Source organism: Macrobrachium nipponense, chromosome 9 (assembly GCF_015104395.2).
Source record: "Macrobrachium nipponense isolate FS-2020 chromosome 9, ASM1510439v2, whole genome shotgun sequence".
NCBI lineage: Eukaryota > Metazoa > Arthropoda > Malacostraca > Decapoda > Palaemonidae > Macrobrachium > Macrobrachium nipponense.
The window spans coordinates 76,600,253-76,625,118 of NC_061110.1; the positions used below are offsets into that span (position 1 = coordinate 76,600,253).

The 24,866-nt window shown below is 38.8% G+C and overlaps 1 protein-coding gene and 2 long non-coding RNA genes across 3 annotated transcripts in view; all 3 read left to right on the plus strand.

Annotated features, from left to right (window-relative positions):
• The window catches only part of LOC135217969 (uncharacterized), a 47,831-nt gene extending 42,482 nt beyond the window's left edge, over positions 1-5,349 (plus strand). The window contains exon 3 of the long non-coding RNA XR_010315250.1: positions 5,199-5,349. This is a non-coding gene — a long non-coding RNA (uncharacterized LOC135217969). The remainder of the gene's footprint in view (positions 1-5,198) is intronic.
• A 256-nt stretch (positions 5,350-5,605) lies between these two features.
• On the plus strand, positions 5,606-6,043 carry LOC135218103 (swi5-dependent recombination DNA repair protein 1 homolog). The gene has a single exon (XM_064254249.1). The coding sequence runs from the start codon at positions 5,606-5,608 to the stop codon at positions 6,041-6,043; it is 438 nt and encodes a 145-aa protein (XP_064110319.1).
• LOC135217971 (uncharacterized) overlaps positions 6,043-24,866 on the plus strand; it is a 39,551-nt gene continuing 20,727 nt past the window's right edge. Inside the window, exon 1 of the long non-coding RNA XR_010315252.1 lies at positions 6,043-6,053. This is a non-coding gene — a long non-coding RNA (uncharacterized LOC135217971). The remainder of the gene's footprint in view (positions 6,054-24,866) is intronic.

The window sequence follows — 24,866 nt, forward strand, 5'->3', positions numbered from 1 at the left end:
CAACACAGAGCTCCAGCTGTTGATAAATAAAACAAGAATGTCAGTCAAAGAAGCTAGACTTGAGCTAAAAGTGAGGAATCAGTAATCCATCTAAAATCCACTGTTCTGCAAATGTAACTAAAAATCTAGCTATGATCACATTAATAACAAATAACAAGATAATATAAGGACACAAACTGATTCTCAACCTCAAAACAAGTATGTTGATATATCCACCAGTACCACTACTAACATTGAAGATTCAGATATCAATGGAAAAGACCTTCCAATGGAAGGGGAGTCAAATAATAATGATAATCGAACTGACAAAAAGAAAAGAATACTGGAACGAACTCCACCTAAGGGAAAAAAAGTGAATATTGAAAATTACAATCAGTCCAAAGAAACTCCAACTACACCAGGAGAACATTTTAAAAAAGATATTGTACTAACTTCATCACAAGTGGAAATACACAATTACCCTCAGTCCCAATCAAACAGCCAACATCTGGACAGTAAAGAATCAATTAATCACTTTACAATTCCCAACAGATAATGCTAATGAAAATCATACCATTAAACCAAACCAAAATATAACTATCACTCCCCAACCATCCACAAGACCCAAATATTCCACTAAGAACAACAAAACAAATAACCCCTCAAACCAACAGTCCTTATCACTACAGAAAAGGACCAATAGAATTACAAAACCAGAAATTTCTAAAACTAGATCAAATACTTCTGAACCAATAACTAACATCACCAAACATGCATCGTCTTGTGGTTGTGATGAGTGCTTCATAGGTACATACAACCAACTAACCACCAAGGCAGAGGACACAATACGAAATTGTATAGACAATTTTATTAAATTAAGGAAATACCCTTTAACACACCAACGGGAGAATGAATTATGTTCTGAATCCTTAACATACAAAAAGGAAATTATAAAATAAAAAATAGACCTATTAATATTCAATTATGAAAAACAAACAACTGCTGAATCTAATAACCAACATACAAATACAACAATTAAAAAGCCACAAATAAATTCAAAAGCATATAAACATCGAGGCAAAGTAAAATCGGCAATCAATTTACAGAATTTAACACCAATTCCTCCCAATAATGGAATAAAATTATTCAGTGGAATATAAATGGCCTCTTAACCTGACTACATCTGGGTGAATTACAAAGAATCCTTCAAGACCACAACCCAATATGTATATGCCTACAACACATAGGATCTAACCCCACAAACATTCGACAGTATAAAACTGCTTGTTATTCACCAACTGATGGTGGAAAACTAGGCACAACAATATATGTTCATAATAGTATCACCTATGAACTTTTAAACATACCATCACTATCATATCAGATAACAGCAATCAAATTATATATGCCGGATAATAATATGATCACAATTTGTAACTTATACAACCAAACAAATTTTAGCTCGAATTTCAGTGATCTACCAGAATTAATTAATCATCTACATTAATCCCTACTTATAGTAGGAGATTTTAACGCTCATAGTCCCCTTTGGAATAACAGTCACCCTGCTGATGCACCAGGAACAAACATAGAGCATGACCTATGCTACTTAAATGAAAGTGATGTACCAACTTAATTTCTCCAATACACTCTTAACCTTTTCTTCAGTAGATATCTCACTGTGCTCAGTCGACTTAGCTGAAAGACTTGAGTGGAATGTCCTGGATGACTCGTATACCAGTGACCACTTCCCCATAGTCCTTAATTATTTAGATAATAATTTAATATTGCCATCTGTAAAATGTAATATCCAAAAAGCAGATTGGGACATTTACAGTCTACACACCGGAAATATACCACCATTTCCGCATAACCAAAACCACAATACAGTACTATGTGAATTCTTCACGGATTTCATGATATGCTGCTGATAAAAGCATACCTAAAACAAGGCCACACCCAAATAAATCCCCTGTCCCATGATGAACTCCAACCTTAGCAACTTTAAGCAAAATCAAACACGTATTAAGTCGAATCTTAGCAGACTTAAGACAGAGCTCAAAGCCCTCAACAAATTGCCCAACCATACAAATATACTAAACAAGTTAGTGGTCATCAACATAACAATCAATTACGTATATTAAACATTTATACAACGAATATAGTGCCAAATTACAAAAACTTGTAATATCTGAGAAAATATTATCATGGAAAAATTATGTATGAAGCTTGTCAACAAATACATCTATGAAAGATATTTGGCAAAAAATAAGGAAAATTAATGGAAAATATGTAAGAAAATCAAGATGTGCAATAAACCTAAATGGGAAACTATATTGTGACCCATATGAAATCTCGAATATAATAGGGAAACACTTTGAAAACATAAGTGCTTACTCCAATCTAAATGAACATTTTCAAAATATAAGAGCACTGGGGAAAAATACTATACGTACTCAATTTTGAAACTTGATGATCTAGAATATAATTATGCATTTAATATGGATGAATTAAACAGTGCTCTAGATTCATGTCATCCATTGGCCCCAGGCTATGATAAAATATCATTTTAAATGATACAAAGATTAGCCCCCATTGCCAAATCATATTTACTAAGATTATATTAAAGCATCTGGATGAAATGCATTTTTCAAGGTGAATGGAAACATGCTATCATTATCCCAGTAAACAAACCTGGGAAAGATTCGAGTAATCCATCCAATTATAGACCTATATCTTTGACAAGCTGTCTATGTAAAATACTAGAAAAAATGGTTAATTCACGATTAACATATGTCAACTAAAAATTCAATTCTTATACCAACACAATCAGGATCAGTAGCTGGTCGATCAACCCTTGAACCACTAACTTGTCTAGAAGATCATATCAAAAAAGGATTTGATCAGAAAAAATTAACAGTGGCAATATTTTTTGACATAAAAAAGCATATGGTATCTATCAGATAGAACTTTCCAAATTCGAATAGAAAATTCTTATTCAAATGTTTATGAAGTGGAAGAAGGAATCCCCCAAGGCAGTGTCTTAAGCTGTACTCTATTTGCTTTAGCAATCAATGATATTACAATAAATTTACCAAACTGAGTTAAAAACAGCTTGCATGTTGATGATTTTGCCATATATTATACTACAAGTAGCACTCTAAGACATGCCCAATGAATCTTCAATACAGCCAACTCAAATATTACCAATTGGGCAAATTCAATAGGATTCCAATTTTCAATAGATAAAACAAAATGCAATAATTTTCTATAAAGATAAAAGATGGTTAAAACAACAAACAATTAAACTTTGTCTTTATAATACCGAAATTAAATTCTGCATAAATGTTAAATACCTAGGAATGGTGTTTGATCAGCACCTGAACTGGAAAGCACACCTCAAGTATATTAAAGCAAAAGGCATAAAAGCCCTAGCAATATTGAAAAACTATCACATACCAAATGGGGAACTGGATGTAACACCATGCTTATGTTATATAAAGCAACAGTACTATCTATAATATATTATTGTTGCCCAATATATTCATCTGCCTCAGAAGCTACATTAAAAACACTAGATGCACTGCACCAAGAAGGAATACATTTGTGCACGGGAGCATTTCGATCATCCCCTATAAACTCCCGGTTAGTAGAAGCAGGTATATTACCCCTAAAACATCTCCGCAACTTGATAACTATGCGTAGGGGCCTTTCCCTTCAAGCAGAAACATCTCCCACTCTACCTGCTTTCTGAATTATAATCAAAGAATAGAAAACCATAGTGATAGCTCTTTCCCACAAAGAACCAAATTTTTAATGAATTCACATATTAAACCAATTTTCCATCCAGCAATGGAATTCACACCACCCTGGACTTTGAAGAGTAAAAATATGTACTACTCTATCATATCTATTAAAAAGAAATATTGGCAAACACAGAAATGTACCACCAACATGCGTTGGAGCACATCAGAAGAAAGGGAGATCAACTTATGATCTATACAGATGGATCAAAATAACAACACTGGAGTAGGAGCTTCAGCATTCTCAAAAGATAAGTTAGTTAAGACAAGTCTTCCCCCAATATCATCAGTATGCACAGCTGAACTTGCAGCCATACAAATAGCACTAAATATAATATCTGAGAAGAGGGCAATTTCCACCATAGTTTTCAGTGACTCGCGAAGTGCTATTGATGCTATAAACAAGTACAAGTCTACAAATCACCTTGTACAAGAAATCCAAATAAAAATACACCAACTTATTCAATCAGGACTATTAATAAAAATATGTTGGATTCCAGCACGTGGGAATTGAAGGAAATGAAAAAGCAGATACAGCTGCCAAATTAGCTTGCACAATTCCATCAACAATGACACATGCCCCAGTATCAGACTGGATAATCTCAATTAAGACTGGGAAATAGATTGGACATCAGTGCAAACTACAAACAAACTGAGAAATATGAAAATCGAAGTTAATCCATGGATGTCATCATCTTGAAAAGAGCGAAAGAAGTGTTACTAACAAGACTGCGTATAAGGCCATACTAGATTTTCACACTGTCATTTGATGTCAAATCCACATCCAGACCCAATGAAATGTAGTACATGCCAGACACCAATGACTGTCCAACACTTATTAGTCGATTGTCCAATTTGGAACCATCAAAGGAACTTATGTTTGAAAAACACGACATTGAAAGGCATTCTTGCTGAAGGCAAAAATTTTGTATTTAATAGGATCATGATGTTCCTAAGTAAAACTGGTTTCCTAAGTAGTCTAATTTTTTTTTTTCTCTGGATTAATTCCTGAAAACCAGGTCAAGAAGAGCCGTTGTTAGGCTCAGAGGTCTAGATGAACTAATCCTCCATAATAATAGGATTTTTTTTCCCTCAGGAGTTGGTAGTTAAGATGGTGTCATGGTGAACATTATGTATACTAATACTCATAATACTTGAAATGAGTTTTTTTTTTACTGTTCCATTATTTGGATACCAAAGTAGTAGCTACATAGGGTGAATAAAACTAAAGCAAATGCTGAGCTAACCAGCCTTAGGATGAGTGTTAATAATCATAGTTTTCAAAATTATGTAAATAAAAATTTGACTCTGGCATATTTTGTGTATCTATTTGTTGATTTATCAATAAATTGCATGCCTTTTAGTGCCCTGAAGCATTTACACAAAATGTTACATTTTGTTATTTTTTTCTTGCAGGTGCTTTACTGTAGGAGATAGCCTCTCTGCCATAATCATTAATAGTAGTACATTAAAAACTTTAGCAGTACAGAACAAATGACTTTATGAACAGAATCATTAGATACCTTTAATTAATTTAACATATACCATTGCATGCCTTTTAGTGCCCTGAAGCATTTACACAAAATGTTACATTTTGTTATTTTTTTTCTTGCAGGTGCTTTACTGTAGGAGATAGCCTCTCTGCCATAATCATTAATAGTAGTACATTAAAAACTTTAGCAGTACAGAACAAATGACTTTATGAACAGAATCATTAGATACCTTGAATTAATTTAACATATACCATATGAAAAAGTTCTGCTTTGGTGTCTACTTCTAGAGAGGCTTTTATTCTTTTAGCAAGATGTCCATATAATTTTAAGATGCCTCCAGAAAAAAGAAAATTGGAATCTTTAATCCAGAATGAAAATAATGAGGATACTTCCAAGGAAGTGACATTTAAAGTTCCTCGAAAATTTGATTCTTCCCCCATAAATAGTGATGATTACGGTAAGGATTTGCCAGTTGATATTAGAATCAAGGAAGCAAAACTAAGAATAAAAGAAAAAGAAGACACCCTTAGAAAACTGAAACTTGTGAGAATGTACCGTACAAAGTGGGAAACCCAGGATCTAGATTCTGTTACAGCTCAGTGGCTTCGAGTTTGTCAAGAAGCTCTGGAAGACCTCCGGTCTAAAGTTAAGGAAACCATGAACAATGAGAGTGGCCAAGAATTGACCCTTGCAGTTTTGATTAAAAACCTAGGATTGGATCCTGAACTTTTAAAGCTGGTTGAAGAGGAGGATTGCTTTGCTACTTAAGAACAACTAAGTAAGTATTGATGTATTTAAAGTTAACATGGAAATAAGTAGGACAAAAACAAATTTAGTGTTTGCCAGGTAAACAGATCGGGTAAATGTCTGATAAATCATATTCATAATCATAGAACTTTAATATTAGCAATGTAACTTTAGTAGACATGGTTTTTTATGTATTTATTGTCAAGGTTCAAGTTAAATCCACAAAATTAACAATAGGTTATATGGAAAAACAATAAAACAATTACATTTAATTAACAAAACTTAACATATCAAAACCTTACCAATTAATTAACATAACCAACATAATAAACTAAATATTCTGCCCAATACCAAATCCAAAATATCATATGGTATAATAACCGTACTCACAATGATCAGAGAAGTTCTTAACAAGCGCTTACAAGGCAGGAGCTGGGACGAGACACACCCGTGGCAAATCAGCCAGAGCGAAGGAAAACGTGTGGGGGGGATGGGGAGAGAGGGGGAGTAAGGAGAACGAGACAGGAGGGGGAATCAGAAGGTAGGTTTTACAAGGATACTGGAGAGCTACATTTTAACTTAATTTCAAGATTTCGTACTTATTACGAAAGGTGGTTACCATTAGTTATTTATTTAGGTATATACAATATGTACACGGATCCGTTTAATTAATGAAAAAAGCCGGTACTTGACATCTCCTCCCCGCTGAAGAGATCTTAACCTATGAAGGTACGATATTCCCTGGTACGGGTGTTCTTGACAGTGCATCAGCTATAAGATTGTCTTGACCACGAATGTGCTGAACACTGATATTGAAGTTTTGCAAGTAGAGAGACCATCTTAAAATTTTCTGGTTCACATTTCGAGCTCTGTTCAAGAAGACGAGGGGGTTGTGGTCGGTGTACACAGTAATGGGGTTATTTGTGGAAACGTAGACTTCATATTTCTGCAAGGCTTGTACTATAGCTAGGAGCTCTTTCTCCACAGTAGATAGCGACCTTTGGTGCTTCTTCAACCTGCATGAATAGTAAGACACAGGGTGAAGCAAGTTCGTTTCAGGCTTCTCTTGTAGGAGGACAGCACCAACACCGTAGTCACATGCATCTACCTGGAGAACAAAAGGTTTTGAAGGATCAGGAGTTGTTAATACTGTTTTACAGCAAAGTAGGCTTTTGATCTGTTTGAAGGAGTCTTGACAAGATTCATCCCATACGAATTTAGTCTTGGTACTAGTCAAGTTTATCAACGGATGAGCTACATTACTGAAATTCTTGCAAAATCTACGGTAATAGGAGGTCATTCCAATGAATCTCATTACTTTTCTGTTTGTAGGTACGGGATAATTTAATATAGCTTCTATGTTAGTGGTTTTAGGCAAGATTTCCCCGCTTCCAATAACATGTCCCAAGTACTTTACACGAGCTTTAGCAAAGTTTGATTTAGCAAGATTTATTGTTAAACCCAACCTTCTAAATCTATCAAGAAGTGCTTTAAGTTTACAAAGATGTTCCTCCCATGTGTCAGATACTACAAGAATGTCATCCAAGTAACCGTAAACACCATCCAGATCTCTTATGACATCATTTATCATTCTCTGAAATGTGGCAGGTGCGTTGCACAGACCAAAAGGAAGTCTTTCATATTGGAACAACCCAAAGGGAGTAATAAAGGCGGACATCTCCTTCGCTCTCCCTGACAATGGGACTTGATAATAACCCTTCAGCATATCGACTTGGGTTAAATATTTCGACTTACCAATGGAGTCCAGTATATCATCAATACGTGGCAGGGGATAACTGTCTTTTATGGTTACCGAATTTAATTTTCTATAGTCTGTACATAACCTGACCTTACCATTAGACTTGGGCACTAGTAAGCAAGGAGAAGCCCAAGGAGACTTGCTAGGCACAGCAAGTTTATGCTTCAGTAGATACTCGACCTCTTCTTGCATTACCTTCCGTTTTTCAAAGTTGGTTCGATAGTAGTTTTTGTTTTGTCGTATAGGACGAGTTCCTGGCAATAACTCAATGTCGTGAGAAATAACACTGCATTCTCGGGATTATCACTGCATACATCTTCATACTGTCGTAGCAGATTCTTAATATCACACGACCGTTGCTTCTCATTTAGGTGCTGTAGATACTGCGGAAGAGATTCTAAGATTTCTTTATTAGAAAAGTCAGCCCAAGATGGGATTTCATTTAGGCCTAAAGAATTTACATCCTTTAAGGTGGTGGACTTTTGTTTTACAATATCTGTCTCTGGAACAAAATAGAGCAGCAGAGGAATCGGCATGATATTCTTTAAGCATATTGACATGGACTAACTGAGTGCTTTTACGTCTATCTGGAGTTTTTAGGATATAATTCTGATTATTTAAACGTTTCTGTATAACATAAGGGCCAGAAAACTTACTTTTAAAAGGAAAACCAGTAATGGGATAGAAGGCCAAGACTAAATCTCCCACATTAAACTTCCTATCTTTACTGTTTTTATCATACCTAATAATTTTCATCTCTTCTTGATTTTTACACAAGTTGTTTAGGGCAAATTTATGAATCTTATTAATATTTCCCTTTAATTTCTGTAGGTACTGACTCACTGTTATAGCCTCTACGTTATACTTGTCAAGTAACTTATCTTTAACTACTTGTAAAGGACCACGTACTTTACGACCGTATAGCATTTCAAAAGGGGATACACCTAGAGACTCAGAAGGTACTTCCCTAATTACAAATAGTAAATAGTCTATGCCTTCATCCCAATCAGATTCAGATTCAATACAAAATTTCCTAAGCAACGACTTTAAAGTCTGATGATGCCGTTCTAATGCTCCCTGAGATTCTGGGTGATAAGGAGATGAGAGACACTGTTTTATACACAACTCATTCAGAGTTTTCTGAAAAACATCACTAGTAAAATTGGTACCCCTATCACACTGGATTTCCTTAGGAAACCCGTAAGTTGTAAATACTTTGAGTAAGTGGTTAAGAACATTTTTAGATGAAATATTCTTGACTGGAAGTGCAATAGGAAATCGTGAGGTAGGGCACATTATAGTCACAAGATATTGATTACCTTTCTTAGTCTTAGGCAGTGGACCTACACAATCAAGGATAATTCGATGGAAGGGCTCATGAGGTACAATAATAGGATTCAAAGGTGCCTTTGGTATAACCTTATTAGGTTTACCGGCAATTTGACAAATATGACAATGTTTAATGAAATTTACAACATCCGCCTTCATTTTAGGCCAGAAAAAATCATATGCTAATTGGTTGTAAGTTTTAGTAATTCCAAAATGTGAATAAACATTATGAGCGAGCTCCAATAAATCCTTACGTAAATCATGAGGGACTACTAACTGTTCTCTGTCACTCCATGTTTCATCATTACCCAGCCTAGGAGGTCTATATAACCTGAAAAGTACATCATCCTTAAAGTAATATCCAGGTACCTTTTCCATTCCTTTCTCCAATGCTTGCTTATAAACACCCTTTAAAGTTGGATCTTCTTTCTGTAACTTTACAAGGCTTTTCTTGTTCATTTGTACTTTATCTGCAAGGTTGGGTACACTTACTTTCACTCGATCATTATTAACCATACTGCGGGTCATCACATTAACACAACCCTCCACTTTTGACTCCTTTTCATTTTCCTCTTTTTCGTACTCACGATCTCTTTCATTCTCACTTTCCTTTATTATTCCAGGAGTTTCATACATTATCAGATTGGGTAACAACAGTTCTCCAGCAAGATCGTTACCAAGTAACACTTGTACATTTGGCAAGGGGAAATTCCCTTCTCTAACAGCCATTTTTACTTTACTAGTTAGATACGGACAATCCATGAACACTTCTGTAAGCGGCAATAGTTTAGCGTCAGTTAAATCCCTGACTATGACATTTTCATCAAGCAATGTGAGATTTGGAACAACACTTTTAATTAAAATGCTTTGGTTTGAACCTGTATCCCTTAACATTCTTACTTTAATGGGTTTATCACTACTGCGCAATGATATTGTACCGTTACAAATGAATTTTTCAAACAAATTCTTATCCTGTGATACGCAATGCATTGCAGATTCTTACCGGCGTCTGATTTGTATCCTGGGAACACCTTAACTGGAGCTCTGTTTTCAGTCACTTTTCCCCTCTTACATGCAGGATTCGGACAATTACTAATCATGTGGCCTTCCTTCTTACAATAATTGCAAAACAAACCCCTATCAGTCTTCCCATCTTTATCACCCAGCGGTTCTGCTCTATGTGGTTTTACATTACCCAGACTGCCTTTATGTATTAATGAATAGTTATCAGCCAAAACAGCTGCCTTTTTGAGATCCTTCTCTTCCTTATCAGCTATATACAACATGATATTTTGAGGGAGACGTCTCTTAAATTCCTCAGTTACAATGAGATTAATTAATTCCTCATAAGTAACTACATCTTCTGAGTCAAGCCACTTTTTAAACAACCTTAATTTTTCTGCAGCAAATTCAGTCCAAGTCTTAATATGGGGCTTAACATAATTACGAAACTTTTGACGATAACCTTCACTAGTTACAGCATATGCATCTAAAACAGCTTTTTTGATTACCATATAGCTCAATTCGCCTACCAGACTACCAACAACAGTGGCAGCCTTCCCGACCAACTTAGGCTTAATGAGCCACACCCATTGTTCAAGAGGCCATTTCATGTAAGAAGCCAAGTCTTCGAAATTCTTAAAAAACACGTCAACTTCAGTCTCATCGAACTTAGGAACTAACTTGATGCATCTAGTCAAATCAAATTTCATTGGTTGTCTAGCTTCTAGGTCTAATTCTTGCTTTTTATTTTCCATAGTTAACCTGATTTTACTCTCTTCCATTTGCTGAGCTAACTGAGCTTCATAGTCTAATTTAGCTTGAATAAACTCCAATTCCTTTTGCTGTCTTTCTAATAAAGCCTGATTTTCTATTTCCAACTGTCTCTTTTTCTTCTCTAGTTCAGCATTTATGGTTTCTCTTTTCATTTGCTCTAACTGAATAGCCAGCTTCATATACTCTACATCCGATGATTTATCACCCACGTCTACGATATATTTGCTGCCCTCAGAACTATCCACTAGGTCTTCACTTATACAATGCTGTACTATGTAATTACGTACTACATCCTTCTTTGCATTAGGAGGAAGAGCTACCCCAAATTTAGCTGCTAACAACAAAAGTTCATTCTTATTAGCGACAACAATGGAAGTCAGGTGTGACGCTGGGTCACTATGAAAATCATCAACACTAAAGAGTGGCATTTCGAGTTAAGAGACGTCTACCTGTTAGTAACACCTTGTAAACAATTGCTACTTCTGAAAGTAGGATATATAGTCTACACCATATACTGTGTTAAACACTTTGTCATAATAAATGTGCACAATGGAAACTGGGAAGCGAATTCTGAAGTTAACACCTCGGAAAAGAATGCTTCGGACAAGGATAATTAGTTATAACGAGCATTTACACGAACTACCCATGTCGACGGCCGCTAAGCAAAATATGTTACCTTATGATTTTCCGCTGAATGCTCCAAATACAACGAAAGTGGTTAATCAGTGCTCAAGACCCGATTATAAACTATATTGGCTTAGTTACAACCGTAATTAAAGTTTAAAGACACTAAAGGTCGATGGTGGCTCGCGGACAGAACACTCGAGATACCTCGTTAGCACTAAAAATAAAGCTTACTCTAAAAGGAATACGTATCACTGTTGAAACATAACTGAATTACTTGCGCACTGTAACATTAATACTCAACACATGATAATCATATCCCACGATCAGAATACAAAATGTTACGTTGAAATGGATTTGGGCAGAATTTAATTTTAAATTTAGAGATCCCGGTCAGGCCCCCATTTGTCAAGGTTCAAGTTAAATCCACAAAATTAACAATAGGTTATATGGAAAAAACAATAAAAAAAATTACATTTAATTAACAAAACTTAACATATCAAAACCTTACCAATTAATTAACATAACCAACATAATAAACTAAATATTCTGCCCAATACCAAATCCAAAATATCATATGGTATAATAACCGTACTCACAATGATCAGAGAAGTTCTTAACAAGCGCTTACGAGGCAGGAGCTGGGACGAGACACACCGGTGGCAAATCAGCCAGAGCGAAGGAAAACGTGTGGGGGGGATGGGGAGAGAGGGGGAGTAAGGAGAACGAGACAGGAGGGGGAATCAGAAGGTAGGTTTTACAAGGATACTGGAGAGCTACATTTTAACTTAATTTCAAGATTTCGTACTTATTACGAAAGGTGGTTACCATTAGTTATTTATTTAGGTATATACAATATGTACACGGATCCGTTTAATTAATGAAAAAAGCCGGTACTTGACATTATGAAGATTTAAAATTTTGTTGACTAGAAAGGAAGCAAAAGTTTACTGGAAAGTGCTTGTAAAAATGTGTGTGGGGTGGAGCGTGTTGTTAGGATTAAATTTGTACAAAGATCAAGAGATTTTTTGATAACCAAAGGATTATGTGGCAGGTGGTTTTATCCACACTGCAGTAAAACGTCATCAATACATGATGGCAACTTTTCACACACATCATGAACAAGTCAGTGTGAGCTTATAATCATAGGTGCCTGTTATGATGATCCAGTATTTACCAGAGATCATTCTTCATGTGTAGTAATTGACTTGTTTCCAAACTGTTTATGATGTGTTTGCAATAAATTTTTGATGTGTGTTTGTGATGTGCTTTACTGTAGTGTGGATGCACCCAGAGATTATGTGCTACTTATCATTGTTGAATATGTTGAACTGTAAAGCAGAGATTAAGAGGGCATTGAGAGGAAAAATATATGCATTGTGGGTGAAATAGAAAGAGGTTTATCAGCCAGAGTGCAATGATAGGATCATTTTACAAATAAAGTTAAAGTGAAGTGTGAAGTCCGGGCTGGAAAGTAGATTGAGGTCTTGAAGTTAGAGATGGCTGAACTATGATGACAAGTACAAGGAATAATTAGTTAGAAATTAATAGGGACATAAGTACGTAGTAGGACAGAGATCTGTAGGATGTCATGGAATGCTGTGGTTGCAGGTTTTCTGTAGACCAGTTGAAGTCTCTCTCATGGTATTGGTTGGCAGTAATATCACTATTGTGATGTGTTTCAGGAAAAAATGGGTAGTGTCTCATGCTCTGTCATTCAGCACTGCAGATGCTTAAATGGATGGTTTGCATTTTGTTGGTTTATTTTCATTCTGTCCAAATTGGAATGCTATTTCAGATCAGCTCAACCCTCAGTCTGGGTACAGGAACATAATGGTCCAAGTTTTCCTGTATAATGGAGAAGTTTTTGATTATTGGGTGTTCTCATGCTTGATTGTTAGTTACCAAACTTACAGAAACTTCTGGTTTCCCACTTTCCTTTTTTGGTCCTTTGTGTGATGATAGAAGTAAGTTGCATCACCTGTTAGGCACTACTTTGTTTTTCTCTTCCCAAACTACTTCCAGGAATGATAAACAGTGTTTATCACACTCCTCCTTCACTTCACTCTAGCAGTTACTCATTGGCCTCTTGCCAAGTGATATCCCAGTTTGCTTATTGTCTGGTTAAGGTGCCATGAAAGCAGCCAGGTCCACCCTACACGCTCGCCAGTCCTAGTCGGTGGTGCACTCTCTGCTACTTTGATACTGGAAGTCTCCAGAGGTTCCTGTAAGAGAGAGTGCATGTCTTGCTGGGTAGCAAGGGATTTGGCAATGAATCTTATACATTTCCTCCATGAACATGCATCAGGGAGAGCTCCCTTTGCTAAGTCATGTTCCTTTCAGTTTCTAACTGAGCTATTCCTTAGCTTTTTGCAGACCTCCAACTGATTGGGTTAGACTTCTCATCTTTGATGGAGTGGCTATACTACTAGTGAGTTTCAAACTTTGGTCCCTAGTGGTATACAGTAATCTCGCAGTTATCTGAATTAATAGAGCCAACCAAGAGACCCTGTCAGATGAGGGCAAATAACACTTTATGGGTAATAAACAGCAATTCCACACACTTACTCCCCCTTGTTTGGTAATGATGTTAACCATAAACATTCAATATGCTTATAAACAAGAAGCATGACACTAAACTGAGTTATTTGAAAACTTTGCAAAAGGCAATTATCTACCTCATTTTCCCATATTTGTAACAAAATATACAGTATAGTATACTGAAACCCATATTATTTGGAATGAACCTTGCTTACTGTTAAAGTTAGCTTTGTCTTTGTGCCATTTGGTGTGATCGACATTTAAAAAAAATAAAAATATGCTTGGCTAACTCACTAGGATTCTTTGTATGCATCTGTTTCCCACTAAATGGTGCTGGGATGTTTACGTTGTCATATTTCCTCATGTCTTTGTGTTAAATACTTGGTCATGATCTCCTATAGTATACTATATTTTGATGATTTCTGGTTAATTTCTCCTATATAGTATTGTGATTGTTTTTGGTTTTGCTTTATTTCATCTATGAAAAGCAGAGATGAAAGCATTAAGCTGTATAGGAAAGTTTGTGAAAACCTATCGTTGGGTTTTGCCACTTACCTATCTAGAGTGAGTTAGCCTGGTGTTATTCAACTCTCGCTTTTCAGTATTCACCTCTCAGATGCCTTCACAGTTACATGGTGATGTGCAAGAACCCTCTTGCTTCCCCACCCTTCATCCAGTATTCACTCCAGCATGCTGTGATGTCTTTACCAACGTGTTTCTCCGTTTAGACTTAGTGGTTCAGCCGTGATTTGGTTGATTCTACTTTAATATTTAAACGGTGCATAGCTTGCTTCGTTCCGGTTTCACTTTTTGCCCTTTTGCAAGGATAATTCCATTAACCAGCCCTTTTAGTTTACTTATACCTCAGCTTGTTAAAACAAGTAAGAAGTTACGCTGGTTAGGTTATGGTAGGCTGCATTATCCTGAAGTGGAGCCTTTGGGAATGGATTGTCAGTTGAAGAGATACAGAAAACTGTATAGTGTTTTTAACAGAAACTGTATAGTGTTTTTAACTCTGTTCCTAACTTGAGTAGTGTTTTGTGATTGCAACTATGTTTGTAAAGTGAGCCTTTTATGCTATGTTTTGGATACCACTACATCTTTTTGCAGTTTTGAAGCAGCTTGGGTTAGGACTTGCATATGATATTCGTTTTTCATCACCTGTTCAACTTCCAGTTTCAAGTTCTCAGACCTAGGAAAATAAGACTCCTGGTAAGGTAATTTGGCCATTACAGACAGTAACATACACAATCTAGTAGATACACAAGACATGATAAAAAAAATGAATAAACAGCACAATAGCTGAGGTAGTATAAAAGATATTAATCATAATACGTATGGGTAGTAACTAATAATATTGGAGAGAAAAAGAATGCATTGAGTGTTATAATAGTTAGTGCACAGACAGATTATATAACTTAAATTTCAGCTAGAGACCTTAGGTCAGTGGTTCCCAACCTTTCCTGGTTTGAGGCACCCTTGGCAAGCCTTTCAAAAGTTCCCGGCACTCTTATAAGGAAATATATATATTTAAAATCTCCGTAGTTTTTTATTACAGGCAGTCCCCTGGGTTACGAAGGGGTTTCCGTTCTTGAGATGCGTTGTAAGCCGAAAATCATCGTAAGCCGGAACTTGGTCAAAACTCCTAAGAAAACCTTACTTTTAATGCTTTAGGTGCATTGAAAACTATGTAAACTGCATTCTTATTGCATTTTTCATCAAAAAACCTTCAAATATTGATTATTTTGCATTTTTGGAGTCATATTTCTTCCGCCAGATCAGCGTTGTAATTGCTGTAACCCTGGAACATGCGTCGTAAACCTGGAAATAATTTCTGATAAATATAATTGAAAAGCATTGTAACCTCGGAACGTCGTAAGCCGAATCCTTCGTAAGCCGGGGACTCCCTGTATATTTGTATATTTTTTTTCATTTCAACAGTGCATGCAACAACATCTTATACCTAGATTATATGAAAATACTCTTTACACTGATCTTGCTATAATATAAAATAGTATTACAATACAAATATGTATGTAATTGTGACAAGTTTTACAGTAGGTCCACAATGTATTCAAGTAGTTACAGTGTTACACGACAAACACACAAATAGACCTCAGTGTACCATGCATGTATACTCAGTGTGGAACTTGTGATTGATGCTTGGAACACAAACTCTTGATATCAGGTCTTATTTTTGATAATGCCACCCACATATCGTCCTCAAGTGAAAGAAGCCTATTCTTTGTTTCGATTTTATTGTAGCCATGTCAGAAAATGCCTGCTCACACAAATATGATGTGGAGAAGGGCAAAAGTAGAGAAATAGCTTTCTTAGCCAAATTAGGATATTACCCCAGTGTTCCATGCCAAAAAAGCTGCCAGTGTCACGTCACTTCTCAAATTTGACTTTCAGTGTCGAATCAGCAGACATATCAAGAAATTCATCATGTTCTATTGCCATGACGTCCAGCTCTTCAGCCATGTCAGCCAGTTCGAAGGGTGATACAATTCATTCGAGTTTCTCTGTAGAAAGCGATGGAAAATACTTATCAACTGCTTTTCTCAGCTGTTCCAAGTGATTAAGAATCAGATTTTTTACAGTTCCAAGACCGTTATATCCTGGTTGTTGAAGAGAAGGGAAGTTTGACACATCGTCTTTCTGAACAGCCTACTTCCATGATTTCAGCTTTCTCTGGTGCACCACCAGTACATATTCCAAACAGTAATTCCATGAAAGACCATATTCAGTGAGGTACGAATTTACAGATGCAAAGATATCCTCTCCAGCAGTTGTAGTATGTAATTCTTTGCAAAACATAAACTGCTCCACAATATCCTTGTCAATGAATTTGCAACACCCAAGCAGTTGGCATTTTCAGCTATGTCAGTACTCTCATGTACTTGCAATGCAAATTTTTTATTTGATTTTATCTGCTTCACAACTTCTTCATTAATATCTGTTGACATTTCAGATATCCTACGGCTGATTGTGTTATTGGGAAGAGGTACTTTCGAAATCTGTTCCTGAGCTTCTTTGCCAAGCATTGTTTCTACAAATGTTGCCTGCAGGACCAATGATTTCTTCACCAATTGTATGAGGCTTCATTTTCTTTGCTATCAGCTCTGCTACTCTGAAGGAAGCTTCAAGAGCAGTGTCAGCTACTGATATCTTCTTGACCATTTTAGTAGCCACCTTACTTTGCCCTTCTAACAAACGAGAAAAATATGCCACGTGCTTCTGTGACACAAAAGGGTGTCTGCTATTATATTAAGGTGCCGCTTGAGCTTACTAGGTACCATGGCCTCATTGTTGAGTGTAGCTCCACAATCTAAACACACATGGCGCGGATTATCTTCATTAGTGTTTGAAGTAAAACCATATGCTAAATAGGCATCAATATATGTCCTTTTCTTCGAGGGAGATGCGCATTTCCCCTTTTTGCATTTTGATTCAGATGGACCAGGAACACCATTTGGTCTTGAGATTCATCTTCCTGTACTTTTCACTTCCTCACAATGAACTTATCCATCCTTCTTTCTTGACGCTATCAGGTAAGACGTAAATTGAAAGAAAAGAAAAAAATAGAGGCTTAAATTAGTTTGTGATAGTTAGGTAGAAAGCAACAAACAGTTTTAGCTTATCACAAGAATTGCAAATGATCACAAATTTACAATGTGTTTGCATTTGGTATTACAGGAGAAAATTATAAAATTTTGTTTTCAGTGTTACAAAGCATAAACTCATCACTAATACTTCGTAATTAATTCATAAAAAAAGGTAAAGATAAATGAACAGCTTGCGAACTCAGCTAGTTAGCAATACATACCTCCTGCCTCCTTTGCGTCACCAATCAATGCTGAGACATGCTGACGAGTGGTGACTGGCGACTCGCTGTGCGCCCTGTCCTGTATTGTGTGTTATATGTGTCAGTCCACAACCCTCATTGAGGAACAGTTGGGGTGGAGAAGGACCCTCCGCTATCTCGGTAGTCCCCTCCCTCCCTCCCCCTCTCCCGCCAAGAAAGAGTGACGTTAGTGAAATTTTTTCCCCAGAATTTTGGCGGCACCTTCAAAAGATCTCACAGCACACCGGTTGGGAACCAATGCGCTTAGGTGGTTATAGTAGTCAGGTCCAGAGGGCTATACGTATACAAAAATTTAATGTAGAAAAATCTAACTTCATAGTGCTCACAGTAATAATGAAAAAGTAAAATATCAGAAATTAATATAATAATAATAATGACAGATTCTGTTGACACCTTGCCAATACAAAGATTAAGTCCTTTACGGAACAAAGGCCTCATTTTCCCATCTTTCCCACAGTGTAGATCTTCTTGCTTCACTCCGTAGGATGCTTTGTTTGAGCAAATTGCTGCTGTTTCTCACTCTGGTCATCACACTGGACATTGTACCCCTTACGATGATTTTTAAGTTGTCTAGGCAGTTTTCTATGGACATCTGTGTGGCGGAGTGGTAGCAAAAAGTGTTTGTGAGATGTCTCAAAATGTCATTGTGCACAACAGTGATACATCTCATGGTCTCTTGGGTATACTAGTTCGTCCAGAGGGAACACCCATAAATGCTGTAGCAATGCGAGTGAAAGAGCAGCAGTTTCATGTCTTGGTGACAGAAGGCAAACCTCCTTGCAATCATGTTGCCAGTTGCCTAGTTTACAACGCCTCTGTTCTATGTCTGCCGTACCTTTTAGGTCGTCCGTGATAATGTGACCCAAATACGGAAATTCATGCACGAATTCCAGCCCATGATTTTCAAGGAAAATTTTTTGTTCTGCAATATGCTTAAGCGATCTCGGGAGCACCAAAATGCCCTGGGTCATGGTTTCGTTGTATAGGATATCAAATTCCTCTGCATATTTGTGGAGAATGTCAAGGAGTCATTGGAGACCTTACACTGATGGGGAAATCAAAACTATGTCGTCGGCGTAACAGGTTGTTTATGGTGGTTTCATTGACAGTGCATCTGATTGGGAGCGAGTTCAGTTTTGACATTCGAGGCATCTGTGTACGTATTAAACATGTATGGGTAGAGAATGCCCCCTTGCTGGAGCCCCGTTAAGGCAACCGAAGGTGTATGACAATACGTTACCCCATTTGACACAGAATTGCTGTGTGGAGAACCAGCAATATAAAATGTCAATTAAATATAGAGGTGAGCCTCTTTTATGCAGCTTCAGGTAATATACTCTGTCAAATGCTTTTCTCACATCCACAAAACAGGAAAGGCTGATGATAGGTAATAGTTCAGCAATTCTTTCAGTATGTAGATGCAGGTGTTGGTTGAGTGGTTTGCTTTAAATCCAAACTGGTTGTCAGTGGTGTGTAGAAAGGGGAGAAGTCTCACTAGAAGAACCAACTCAAGTATCTTCGATGCGATCGTTGTGATTGCAATCGGCCGGTAATTACCACGGTCAGCTGCATCCTTTAGCATGTTTTTGATTAATGGTATCATGTAGGGAGTCTGGAAGAAACTGGTGAATTATTATGCACTTAATAGTACAGCTAGCAAAATGTAAATTATCGGATGGCAGAATTTGAAAGCCTCTGCAGGAAGACCATCACAGCCGGGCGATGTATTATTAGGTTGGCTGTTTATGGCATAGCTGATGTTACCCGGTATAATACGATCTGCAAAATGAAATTGAATGTTATCAGTAAGGAGGTTATCTACATCCCTTCTGGAGTCTTGATCATTTATGCAGTTCAGGATATTCTTGAAGTGATCAACCCACATACTTTCGATAGCCTCGTCACCAACTGCTTCCCCTACTCTGATAGTGTTTTAGTTTTGGGATTTAAGGACTTAATATCTTTCCAAAGACGAGGATAATCACCAGATTCCAAGTTTCGAAACATTGCATCAGCTCTTAGTTGTTTTTTATTTAATCTGTAGTGTTTAAGAGTTAAGTTTGAACTGCAACCATTTTGCGCCTCCACAGTAAAAACATTTCTTGTGAGTATGTATACAGATCTTTAACCAAGTCATTCCATCCAGGTATACATATTATGAGAATTACCTTGACAAAATCTAAAAGCAGCCCTGCCCAAAGCAAGCATAGCGGAGATTATGTTCGAATAGAATTCATTCAGATCCCTCCTGTGGTGGTTATTTCTATAATTTGTGTTAGTACAAAGTATGGCGTCTACTGGTTGAACTATTGACCATAACCTGGTTTCCGAGGTCACCCTAAAGTATTTGATTTTCTGTTTGTTTTTAAAATCCCAACTTGCCTCTGGTGGGCGGTCAGTTAGGGGGTTCACAGTAGGGAGGGATGGGGTACTGAATGAGACCTGTAATGGGATGTGATCGTACTACCACGTTTTGCACAGATGAATGTGTTAATTTATTATACTGCACCATATTTGTATGTCCTTTGTTTTTGTGCTAAATTCTACATATTATTAATTTGTTCCTTCACGGTATACAAACTGTCAGCCCTTTACAATAGGAATTATTTAAGGTGAAGCCTGGATGCGGGCACTGAACTTTCAAACAAGACAGTGCGGTAGTTAACTACCGTCCAGTTGTTGGCTATGCCAAGACCAGTGGCGAGCGAACACTTTGCTTTCGGTTGTTGTCGTGTGAGCACGCTCCTCTGTGCTCTCTGCCCGACTTTCTGCTGGACTTCACTTTTTTCCGGTGGGAAATTTCCTGTTTTTTGTTCTTTCTCTGCTGTTTTTCACGGTTTGCTTGAGATTTTCAATGGATTCTCAGGAATTCCTTGTTCTGCAGCCTTTGTTGCCATCTACTTCCTTCAGGCATTGCCTGGGGGTAGACAGCAAGAAGTGTTACAGAATTTGCTCCTCGGTCGAAGTAGATCCTCATACTGTTTTGTGCTTCATACCGAGGAGTTGGTTGTGATGGTGTAATCAAGTGTGTGGAGTGTTGTTGGTGGTCTGCCACTCAGTGGGAGAAGTTCGCAGGTAGGCGGCGTTAGGCCAGGAGACCAAAAGCCATTGCAGGGAGCGTTTCGCCCCCTTCCACTCCTGTACTTGACCCTTCAGCCTCGTTCTTGTCCCCCTGTAATTGGCCTACTTTCGCTGCTACCACTCCGGGGGAAGCTTCTCTCTTCTCTTACCTTGCCGACGAGTTGGGGGGGAAAGGGGAGGGAAAAGCTTTAGGGGCAGCCCCGAGCAATGCTCCTTTTGGGATCTCTCCTTGCCCCGAAGGTCCTTCTCTGGATCAAGGATGGACCCTTCCACTTAACCAAACTATTCCCCCTGCAGGTGTTGTGCTCGAGTTAGACCAGGTTTGGGCTTCCCTGGGCCTTGTGGGGTCCCCTTCCGTGTCAGCGCTGCTCGCGCACCTGAACTGTACCCCAACAAGCGCTGCCACCCACTTGGTCTCTACCCCTTCCACCTCTAACCTGACCCAGCCTGGCTACTCTGCTCCTCTGCACCTGGTCTATGTCTCACCACCCTACTAATGTGTCTGCTTCCTCGGGTGGCAGGCATCAGCTCTCTTCCTTTGCCTTTCCAGTGCCGTCCCCTGGGTTCCTGCCTTCTTTGATGTCGCCAGACGTAAGAGCAATGCTGGCCCTGCTGAGGATGGGACCTGCTACTTACTCGCCCCCTCCGTGCCTGCCGGCCCTGCTGTAGTTCCCGAACCGGCTGCTGTTCATGTTTCTGAGCCCAGTCCCAGACCTGCCCCCAGCGAGACCACGGCCCCAGTATGCGAGCCTGCCGTATCCGATGTTCCTTGGAATGCCCTTGTCTCATTCTGGAGGAGGTGTTGAAGAATAAGTCGAGGAGGAAGAAAGCTAGGAAGGTGTCGTCGTCTTTCTCTTCGTTGTCATTGTCTTCATCTTCGTCTGCCTCCTCTTCTCCTCCGAGGGTTGCTCGACCTAAGAAGGAGAAGGTCGTCTCTTCCCCCCCCCAAGAAGTCTCACTTCGAAACTTCTAAGGGTCTGCATTCCTCCTCCAGGAGGAAGGCCGTCGGCTCTCCCTCTCCAGAGGAACCGGAGCCGTGTCGGGGTCTCGTTCGTGAGTGCTGCACCTCCCCCATTAGTAGGAGCAATGGGGGAGAGAAAGAAGAGGTCCCCTGTTCAGTCCTCTTCATCAGGGGCTTCGGCCCCGAAGAGCACTGTGACGTGTCGTGAGGGGGATGCATGCTCTCGCCAGGTAGGGAACCGGGTCTCCACAAGCAGCAGCACTGCTCGCAAGAAGACCACAGTTCCCACCAGCACTGCTCGCAAGAAGACCACAGTTCCCACCAGCACTGCTCGCAAGAAGACCACAGTTCCTACCAGCACTGCTGCAGAGCGGCGAGAGCAGTCGCATTCTCCTCAGGAGTCTGCATTGTCGGTACGATCGCTGCCTCCTAGACACACACCGTTGTCACCACCGCGGTTGGTACAGGGGCATGGCTCACCCCACCGGGCAGTACCACTGCTAGGAGGAGCGCAAACATCCGATCCATCTCTATTCCCTTTACTTCCTTGGGATACACCGGGAGAGGCGAGGTGAATGGTAGGAACCCCATGGAGACCTTTCCACGGGATTCAGCGATGGCAGCCTACGTCCCTGGAGTCCTAGGACCCCAACGACCATAAGCCAAAGTCGTCGAGTATGGATCGAAGGCGTCTGGCTTGGTTCCTCCTGACAGAGGAGCAGATCGGGAAGACCGATCCCTGGAAGGACTTAAGCCTTTACCAAGGGATTCGGACACCCCCAAAATGCAGAGGACGTTTGCAGAGATTGTTGCGCTGATCCATCAGCACAACGATCTCGGGGAAGCAGCCATGACATCCTCTTCAGGCCCCCTGATCCCAACTCCTTGACGAGGTGGGGGGCTTAGGAATCCACTGCAGAGAGAGTATGCTCTCTTAAACCTACTCTCCCTGCTGTGGTTTTAACTAAACATTGGGACCTTTAACTCATTTACTCCTCCTCCTATAAATTTTCCCCCTTCCTTTCTTCTTTCATTGATGATCTTGGCATGTTATTGGATTACTGAATTGACTGCTCTTCTAACTAGATGGAGGGTGGAATTGGACGGCATGCCACTCCACCCGTAAAACTAGAGTACCCGACGTGTTCGAGCGAGGAGAAATTTTTATGTCATGCCATACCCACAGTGCTGGGTCTGATCTCGACTGACTGACGACCCTTAAAGCACCGTGGGTTTGGCGTATATCCAGGCCAGGTGAGGGTCCCAGAGCAGTTACCTCTGTGGGTGACAGTTTTGCTCCTCCCCCAGTTGGGCCTCCTTGGTGAGAGGGACCCTAGCCTGGACGAAATTAATTATCCTCTGTATGGCAAACCATATAAACCTCCAAACACCATTGACAAACTCTTGCTCGGAAAAGGACAATACGGTACAGCCTCTTGGAAAGGGATCTAGTTTAGTAACAATGGCCCCTTATACTCCCCCAAACCAGTATAGTCTTGGGTTAAGGAGGAAAAATCTAAACAAGGAAAAAAAATAGGAAGCTTAGGTCAGTTGAAGTGTGTTTGAGCCTGCTTCATATGATAAATTTTTAACTTTGTCTTTAGAAGAAGGCAATATAGAAGATTCAGATATCTTTGAAATATATAGAGAAATAATTACATGTTTAGGCAGAAAGCCAAAAATTTCCTCCTTAGGCAAAGGCCATTTATTGATAGAGGTACAGTCACCATCAGAAAGCAGCAAGTTGAAAGAAATTGAAACAATTAGTGGTAACAAGATTAAATGTGAGCCTCATAAAACTTATAAACAGTGCAGGTGTCATCTTCTCTAAAGCTCTAATGAAATTTTCTGAGGAGAAATTATTAAAAGAGTTAAAAGATCAAAATGTTATAGAAGTCAAGAGAATAATGGAAAAAAGAACATGGAGTACTCTGTCCACAACCTTTATTAATATTAACATTTGATTCCTTGAAACTCCCAGAGATACTTTCAGTGGCTTTGTATCAATCTAAAGTTAGGCCATATATCCCTTCACCCAGGCGATGTTTTCACTGCCAAATGTATGGCCATGTAAATACATCCTGCCGTAGAAAAGCAAAGGGTGAGGTTGAAATATGTGTAAACTGTGGACGGTTGAAATATGTGTAAACTGTGGACAGGAGTCACATGGACCATGTAGCAATGCATCAGATAAAAAATGCGAGAGATATCTTTTTGAAAAAGAAATAATGGCTGTCAAGACCAAGGAACGTATTAGTTTCTTTGAAGCAAAACAGAAGGTAGCAAGCAGCTTTAACCCAGGAATTCGCACCTTTGCTACAGTCACCAAAAGAAGGGAAATTGGAAAAAAATCATCAAATAATAACTCAAATCCTAGAACTCAATTGAACAAGAGATCTCGAAGTGATGACTGTATTATACTTCCAGATAGTAAAAGCCTAAACTCTAGAGGAGACAGCTTTAAGACCATCTCAGATCCATTGAGTTCTCAAGAGGAACGAAGTTCCTCCACCCTAGATGGTCCTTTGACTCCATCTCCAACATCAACGTTAGAGCTGCCAATGGCAGCCTTACCATATACCTCTGAGGAGCTATTAGCCACTCCATTACTTCTTCCTGGAGACTCCAATAAAAACATACCACCAAAGACAGAGGAGCCAGCAGCTCCTCCTTCAAATTCCTGCAGCCCATCTGTCACTTTAAAGACTGGGCACCACCCCTTAAAATCATCATATATGGGAAAGGACTTGTCAACAAAAGATGAGTCTCCACCAGTTCTCTCCCCCACTGAAAAAAAAGTTGGGAGATTCCAAGAGATCATCCCAATCTCTGGACAAAAGATCCCCAAAATTAATTCAAAGACACCTCAATGTCAGAGGACCCAAAAGATAACAGTTTCATCCAT